The sequence below is a fragment of the Helianthus annuus genome, chromosome 10, assembly GCF_002127325.2.
Source record: "Helianthus annuus cultivar XRQ/B chromosome 10, HanXRQr2.0-SUNRISE, whole genome shotgun sequence".
Classification (NCBI taxonomy): domain Eukaryota; kingdom Viridiplantae; phylum Streptophyta; class Magnoliopsida; order Asterales; family Asteraceae; genus Helianthus; species Helianthus annuus.
Window position 1 is genome coordinate 100,069,485 of NC_035442.2, and position 9,452 is coordinate 100,078,936.

Consider the following 9,452-nt stretch of genomic DNA (forward strand, 5'->3'; position numbering starts at 1 on the left):
GAATAAAATTAAAACGCAGCGGAATAAGGATTTAAAACATGTTACTTTGCAAGATCTAAAACCATTTTAGATGCAAAAACCCAAAATCGGATCCATATATGACATGCATGCTATCAAAGTACAACCATAGGGTGTTTAAGAATTCAACCTTTCTTAGAGCAAGGAGATGGAAGATGATGATGATTCTTGAATGGTAGCTTCCAAACGAGAAAGCCTCAAGCTAGTATACCCCCAAGCCTCCAACAAACACCTTGAGTTGCTAGGATTTCTACACTTGAAACTCAAATGAAATACCCTCTTGATCAACCCACCTTGGCCGAAAATTAGAGAGGAGTTTTTGAGAGTTCTTGCAACTTGAAAAAACTTGTAAAATGATAGATCATCACAAGTCTTGCAACAACCTTTCTTAAAAGGATGAGAGAGAAAGTTGCCACCCAAATTGGCCAATCAAGCTTCATCTAGACATGTAAAATGCATGCAATATGATTGGACCAAAAAACTTGTGTGAGTTCCCATGAGGGGGGGGGGGCCTAGCTTTTATTTTTATAAAAAAAATTCAAAAATTTTCTTATAATAACAATTTAAGTCTTATATAATTTTATAATTTTTATAAAATTATAACATCTCATGTTTTAAGACTTATACAACTTTTATTAAGTCATTTAACCATTAAATAACAAAATAAAATATTCTCTCTCAAAATAAATTATCCATATAATTTATTAGTTTGTCAAGTGCAATTATTTAGAAAACCGATTTCTAAATATTGTAAGTGTTAATATTCATTTGTTTGATCATATCATAAACAAATATTATAGGTGTTTGTCTAGCTTGTTATTGGGTATGACCCGACTTGGATCATAACGTACTAGCCACATCAATTTAATATGTGTCTTGGGCATACAGAGTCCAACAATAATAATGTATCGCTGAAGACATGCTTGCCTATAAGTGAACACTCACCCCAAGAGTTCCCAGGTAAGAGTGACTGGTCCGATACTGCGGATTTGTACAAACACTCTAGCCTTAGACAGAAAACTCAGAGTACAGGCATTCACCCTTCCAGTTTGTATGTGTTCACATTATAAGACCCAAACTTTGACGAGATTTGAAGACTTAGAGGGTTCAAAACCTAGTAATCAATCATCCTAGAACTGATGATTAGTTTTCAAAGCGGTTTTGAAATTTATGTTCTTGTTGTGGTTGTCGCCTAAGGATAGGTGACGGTATTGTTTTATGACTAAACGCAAATAAACTCGCGTTAGGGTCCTAGGAAGGTTATAGACTAGGTCAAAGCATTACTAATAACCTAATTCCCTATAACCATGAGCTCTAATACCAACTTTTCAGTCACACCCCGACGACGTAAAACAACAAAACGTGGCGGAAACGTCGGGGAGTGTTGTAACAGAATCATTGTTTCATAACACATGGAAAATTGAAATGTTGTTTTATTGATTAAAAGGGTTACAATGTCTTAACAAACAAAGAAGTAAAACAAAATTTAACTAGTCTTGTATCTTTTATGGTCACTAAGGCCTCGTCCAATCCTATGTGGGTATGCATCAATATCATCAACTATCGTACCTGAAACACATGTGAAAATACATCAGCATAAAAATGCCGGCGAGTACATAGGTTTTGTGAAAATAGGATTCATGACTTAGGTTTAAGAAAATGTTTAATGAAAACTTGTCATGAATCCAGTTTAAGTGTTTGCTTTTATAAAACGTTTGAAAAGCGATAATAAGGTAGATGATATGTAAAAGAGTAATGTAAGGTTAAATGAATAACCAAGTAAAAATGAGTTTGTATAAAATAAGTTGTTTGTAAAACAATGTCTTGTGAAGAATATGTCAAAACTGAAATGACTTAAACAACGCTGCGATATGTAATATCATACAAACACTTATATATAGAAAGTACCAGCAGCGTATCCACCATGCTTGTAACATATTACACACGCCTCGTTACTTAAATCACTTACCCAAACCAACCACCAATGTCAAATGTCTATGTTTAAACCAATTGCCAAATGTATTGAATAATATGTCAAATGTTTATGTCAAAATGTAAATCATGTAATGTATAACCAATGTCAAAAATGTTTATGTGTCAAATGTAAATCATGTAATGTGTAACCAAAATGATATGTATTGTGACACCCCAAGAAAAACCAGGAAAACCACGCAACCTAACTAGCTTCCTCAGTGACTACGTGCTAAATTTCGGGACGAAATTTCTTTCAAGTTGGGGATGATGTGACAACCCGTAACTTCGAAGTATAAATCGTTCGTTTCGCTCTTACGAATAAATAGATATACTTATCTATTTTCGAAAAATTAAATTTATGCTCATTTAGTTTAAGGTGTGCAAACGTGTAATCGAAACCAAGTTCATTTGGTGATGGATCTACCCGAACCGTTTGAACCATGACATAAACCGGATAGCATCAACTTTGAGGCCCAAACCCTTAACGTGAATATTGTACATCTATGTTAGTTGGTTAAAAAAATAAATCTCCATTAGTTATTCTTATGTTTATAATAATAATGATAGATTACATAAGTAAATTAACCCAAACCAAACTCCCTAACCCCCCCCCCCATGTGCGTACACTTAACACCAAATATATAGATATATATTGTTGCCTTTCCCTGTGTAAAAGTCGGCCCAATCAACTCAATTGTGTGACAGCCCAATCGCATGGAATTGAGCCCATCATCATCAGCCGGCCAATGGAGTCCACCGCCCAAACTCTCATATATATGTATACATAAATTATAACTTGATGAAGTAAAACTCTAGACAAAAAATCAAACCCTATCCCCTCTCTCTAAACCTTGCGATCGGCAGTAGCTACCTCCCTCGTGAAGTTTACTTCGGATCCGGAAATATCAATACCTTAACTCGTTTGGTTAGTGTAAATCTCTTTATGCTCTAAATTAATATCTTTGTTATGCATGTGTATACCTTAACTCATGATCTTGATAACTGATGTTGTTGTAATTGATGAATAATATGTTATATGGTCAAATTGTGTCAGAATATGTGTGAGTAATTAATGAAGGAGATATGCACAATATTAACATGTGCAAGCATTAATATTCTCAGCCACTATGTTCTTGATTGAATGTGATTGTATATATGTGAATTTGTATTCTTGATTTCCATCAATCCATGTGCACATATAGGGAAGTGACGGCCATGTGAAATCATGATTACTATTATCTTGCATAGATGGATTACTTGTATATATATTATTGTTAATTGTTAGCAGTTGCAATGCATGTCAATTAGAGAAACTGGTTAGTAACATTCTTGATGCTAGGCGATGATGATTTACTGATGTGTCGATATCATAGTTTATGTTAGGGCCGTATATATTAGAAACCCGGATAAACACCCCTTAGATCATTGATAAATCGGCCTTAACGGTTAGTTGATGTTGCAAAATTGACCTAGCTGTTGCATGATTTATGAAGAAGTATGATGTGTTAGTCGATTGAGTATTGGCATGTTTAGTACCTGGTGTTATAATTAAACATGTTGATTAATTGGGTTAACACTTATTGTATGAGCATGATGTGCATTAGACTTGTTAAGTTAATGAGGATTAAATAATATGAACCGAAACCATATGATAGGGACTCGTAACAGACTAATTTTCAAAGGGTCACTTGGTGACAAGTATGCATCATAATTAAACTATTTGAGGTAGTGAACATGCATTTTAAAAAAAAAATATATTGAAACAGTAGCTTGGGTTAAGTATTGCAATCGTGGGCCTGCGTTTTTTATTTGGGGGTATCATGAGGGTGTTTTGGGCCTTAGGGGTGACCGGGCTGGGTAATCAACTTGGGGACAGATGGGCTACACGCTGAAGTGGGCTGGGCCCTGATGGGTCAATTGGTTCCTTCGGGACTCAAAACTGGCTGGGTGGTGAGGGTTGGACTGGATGGGAAGTGTGGGATGTATAATTGTTTTGGGCCGGTAACTTTAGTAAACATGGTGTTTTATTTTGTTTTATCTTGGGTATTAGTGGGCTGTAACTTAGAGCGGGCCATGAACATATCATGTAATGTGCGCATTGTTAGGGATTGTGATTCGTAAATGTGACGATACAAACATCTAGATAATGGAAGAGTTAAACGTCAAATATGTGATGCTATAATGTATGTATAAATTTCATATCATAACCAACTGTTACAATTGTATGAGGAAGTGTGTATGTTGCTCGGGTTATATATGATGCCTTCTGTGCTATTTGATTTTTATATGCAAACAATTGCATGATTTACTTGTGTGCGAACCTGATTAGATGTAATAACTATAATAGGACGCGATTGACCAAAAGTTATTTTAGCAAGTAGACTATCTGCCGCGCAAATCAAGGTGAGTTCACACTTTCTACAAGGCATGGGATTCCCAGGGGTTGAGAATGGGTAAAGGATTTGAACAGAAACCGCGTGATCTCTTAGTTTGGAACACGTACACACCCTCTTTATTGAAGGGTGACAACACGTACTAAGAACTTAATCGGAACCTGCGTAGTCTCTTGGTTTGGGGATTACGTACACATCCTCTGTTTTAAAGGGTGACAACACAGATGCTAGACCAAAACTTTCTATCATGAAGTCCCTCCTTTTGTATCGACTTAATCGTCGGGCCAATGGCGAGCGAGTCATTAGTTAGATAACGCTATTTAGGTTTGACAAGCCTCACACCGTGCCGCAGAGGACGGGCGTGAACTAATGGATCTGGGCACTAGTCAATGATGATAGACATTGACGTCAGGGCACCAACATACTCTAGTCAGTGGTCGATATGGTAAACGGGTCTAGTGGTTAACATGGGGAAGCCCCCACCAACTATGGATATGTTTGGGAAACAGGGTAAACGGATTAACTTACAACTTACAAATGAACTCTTGGTTTGAAACAACTTAATAATGAACACCAACTATGAACTCGCTCAACTTTGTTGTTGACTCGCTGTTACATGCCTTGCAGGTCGTTAGGTACTCATGGAGCTTGCACGGGGAGGCGTGGTCGTTGTGGGACATGGATAGTCATATACCATGTCAAACATTTGATACTTTGAACTTTTGTTTTGGTTTTAAACATTATGCTTCTGCTGATTACTTAAACTATGTTTTGTTTGGACACCAATTATATTGTGTTTGGGTTTTATATTTATTTACACGCTATGTTCAATATGATTGGTGACTTGATCCTGGTCAGTCACGCCTCCAAGGATTTATAGAGTGACAAGTGTCCAATAACCTAAAATTAAACCCACTACATCACCACCCAAAACCTAAACACCCACCCCCCCACCCAAAAACCTAACCCCCCTCCGCGGCAAAAACAAAAAAAAAAAAAAAAAAAAAAACAAACTATACCTCCCCAAAAAACCTAAACCCACCCCCACCCCCTAAAAACCTAAGAAAACCTACCAAAAAAAACCTAAAAAAAATTATAAAAAAAAACTAAACACCCAACCCCACCCCACGGTACCCCCACCCAAAAACCTAAACCCCCACCCCCACCCTCTCGGCAAAAAAAAAAAAAAAAAAAAAAAAAAAAAATTGAGGGGGGGTGGGGGGTGGGGGGGGGATGGGGGTTTAGGTTTTTAGGTGGTGGTGGATGTTTAAGTTTTTTTATTTTTTATTTTTTTTATAGTGGGTTTTTTTAGGAGCTTGTGTACCATTCTTACAATTAAAAGACTTTGTATTTGATCCTAATCCTTAGTTGTCTACCATTTTAAAATGTTAGGGTGTTTTATAAAAAAATATATTTGTGTTCAATCCACAAAAATTACCGTGGATGCTTTGACGTTAATACGAAAACAAGCAAAACATACCATGGGTTTGTGCTATTTACACATGAATGGTAATCTTGTATATAAATTAAATGTTTCATCTATCTCGCAAATATCATAACAAATGTGATTTGATTAGCTTTTCGTGTTGACTTTTATATGGATAAAAATATGATATTATATTTTTAAATAGAAGAAGCAGGTTTCACTTTGAAGTGCATGAATACACTCATATAAGTCAATAAATGGATTATTAAACCACAAATAACGTTAAATTTGGATAATTAATTCATACAGATATAATCTGACTGAAGGTCGCCAAACCCACTTAACCAAATTACAATGATGTAAATTAAAAGTCTAAAATCTACAAGCTAAACATGTAAAATTAAAAACCTAAAATCTCGCATTGTAGAGTTCGATGAGACGGTCAATATCGTTTGAATAAGGTCAAACGAAGTCCGTTTGATACCTTCTTACGCCTTTTTATTTTAAGAAGACTTTGTATTTTGTTCTAACCCCCTTTTCAATAGTCGTCTGTCATGGTAATAATACATTTTATTTCGATAGAATAAGTGTTATGAGGCTGTTATTCTTTTGTGTATCCCAAACTTGTAGAGTTGGTATAATAATGATAATGCCAACAATGCATGACTTCCCACAGCTTTGTTGTCATTTTCAACAGCTCACTCTCACCAAATACTTGGTGGAGGCATTTCTTTGCAAGTCAAAACCCTTCAGCGTACTTATTTTTATAACTAAGAAGGTGCTTCTTTTTTTCTCATTTTATATACCATCGAACTTATAGAGTTATAGTAATCATTAGGTTGTATCATGACCCCATCTCTCTTATTATTTCTCACCTATAAATACTAGTTTAACCGTTGGTTCTTTCATACTCAAATACATCTCACTCCATTTCCTCTCTCTCCCTGTCTTGTGAAATCAAATGGCCATCCTAAAAGCATTTGTTGCTTCACTTCTTGTCTCTCTTGTTCTCTTCCAAGCCTTCCAACTAGTAACCTCTTATGCTCGTTTTTAATCATCTTTATATTTATTATTAATATCTAGTATGCTTCCATAAACATATTATTTTCACTCTAAACAAAAAAGTCTTTTTCATTATCTCCAAAAAATTTCCCCTTTATCTTTTCCTCTTCAGTAAGATTTTAAATTTCTGATCCAACTTACATAGTCCTTAATAACTTATCAAGTTACATGTCGATATAATTTCTTATATCATTAGATGGATGTCAATTCAGACAGTTTATTACTTTTCTTTTTATTTTTAGTAATATGACTTTATGTATTTTTGTTACAGGATGCTGCTAGTGTTGACACATATCCACCCACCAAAATCGGTATTATTTCAATTTATTATTAAGTGAATTAAAACGTATCCATATTTATATGAAATTAATTGTGTGCGAACTAATGAATTTTCTCAATGTAACTAATTTGAGAAAACACTCTATTGTATGTATTCGGATACCATACAATTGCAACTTTTTAATTGCAAGTTCGTTACAACAAAAGAAAAGGATTACATTCCCTACACATCAAAACAATGTGTTAAGATGGATGATTTTTTACGCGGTTAGTTATATAGAAAGGTGTAAACGAGTCAAGTTGAGTCGATATTAAAGCTTGAGTTCGAATATCTTGAGTAGTTTTAAGTTACGAGAGCTCAAGTTCAAGTTTGGCTTGTTTCAATATTAAAGCTCGAGTTCGGATATCTTGAGTAGTTTTTTGAGCTCGAGCTCGTTATAAAAATAAAAATTAGATATATAAAAATAAAAGGTTCGCTTAGCCTGCCAAGTCTACTCGCGCTTAATAAGTGAAGCCAGGCCATGGCTCATTTATTAAACAAGCTTATGTTAAGGCTCGAGCTCAGTTCTAACTTTTAGCGAGCCGATTTCTCGTAGCTCGTGAATGGTTCAGTTCGTTACATCCCTAGTTATTAATAATAACCAATAATGAATTATATCTGTTTATTTGCAGATTGTGGAAAGGCATGTGCGACAAGGTGCATGCTATCGAAAAGGCCACACCTATGCAATAGGGCATGCGGAACATGTTGTGGAAGGTGCAACTGTGTGCCTCCAGGCACCTCAGGCAACTATGAAGCCTGTGCTTGTTACGCTGAAATGACCACCCGAGAAAACAAAAAGAAGTGTCCGTAAAGTTGTCCATTTTAATTAAAGATTATTTATTTCTAATTTATGCCCCCCCCCCTTTTTCCTTAATTATGTTATCATTCTCATCACCATATATTAATAAAAATTGGTTGTGTTTAGAATCATATTTGAGAACTCTCTAACTATGGGCCCTAAAATAAGACATGGTTTTATAATCGAAAATGAGACTAAATATTACCAAAAGCCGTCTCATACACGGGCCATTCCCAACCCTAATTAATAGGTGTGTAAACGAGTCGACCATTCATAAGCTACATGAGAACGACTCACTAAATCCTTGAATTGTGGCAAGCTTAATTGGAAATATAGAATACGATGTAGCACATTAATTAAATGAGATCAAACACGGGCTTCATACATCAAACTTATTTTTTATGAATATAATTCAATATATATTAAATAACAAATATTGATATATACATAATTATGATAAAAAAAAGTACATAATATATTATCATATATACATGATACATACATAAATTATGGTTATATATAAAAACAAACAAATAAATACATCAATATTGATAAATGAATAAAAAACAAACCTACTTCGTATAAAGATTTAGCTTGTAAAACTATTTACTAAGATAAACTCAAGTCCAAAACAAGCCGAACTTAAACTTTATTAAACTAGTTTGATCGGTCCTAGTTTAGAACATGGATATTAGGGATGAGATTTTTTTCTCAAATACCTGTATTCGTACCGATTTAGAATATTCGATACATGTATCGGTACCAAGTTTTATTAACTTAAATATTCAGTAGTTTCGGTATTGATCTGGGTACAGGTACGACGAAAAATTGACACTGATGCCATATTTAAATATGGAATTTCAAAAGATTTTTTTTAGAAATAACTAAGTGTGCATATCCTTGCTATATTTATGCCTAATCACATACATACCATTTATTTTCTTGGGAACATAAGGCTTTTAAGTTTTAACAGATTACTTCTAAGGCCTAAAATACTAATCCTATTCTTCCCATCAACCCCAAACACAATCGTTATCGATTATTCTTTAGCCTTGAGTCTTCATCTATGTCACACCCCAACCGATGCCAGAATCATCGGGGCATGACACTGAGCGAAACAGATTGTCCAGAAGTTTCCATAACATTTATCATTACTATTCAATTTAAATAATACGTCCCATACCGTATCTCAAACAGTAAATAAATTATTACAGACAAATTCAGGCAAATATTCTGTTCCGACAACTCAGATTTAAATAAACAGCAATTGTTTATCTGCTTCAAGAGACCCTTAATTTGACTACTACAGACAACTATTTGTTGGGCTCTAGAGCTTTATTCTAGCCTCGTTTTCCTAGAAGATAAGCATCTTAAACACCTGCCACATACGTTAAAATAAAGTCAATACATAAAATGTAAAGGTGAGCATACAAGCTTGATAATAGCATAATAGAGTTC

General features: G+C 34.8%; 1 protein-coding gene across 1 annotated transcript; it reads left to right on the top strand.

Moving 5' to 3' along the window:
* Nucleotides 1-6,706: 6,706 nt before the first annotated feature.
* On the top strand, nt 6,707-8,125 carry LOC110881822 (snakin-2). Its single transcript, XM_022129973.2, has 3 exons — nt 6,707-6,841; nt 7,145-7,184; nt 7,825-8,125. The coding sequence occupies exons 1-3, from the start codon at nt 6,773-6,775 to the stop codon at nt 8,004-8,006; spliced, it is 291 nt and encodes a 96-aa protein (XP_021985665.1). The 5' UTR covers nt 6,707-6,772; the 3' UTR covers nt 8,007-8,125.
* The last annotated feature ends 1,327 nt before the right edge of the window (nt 8,126-9,452 follow it).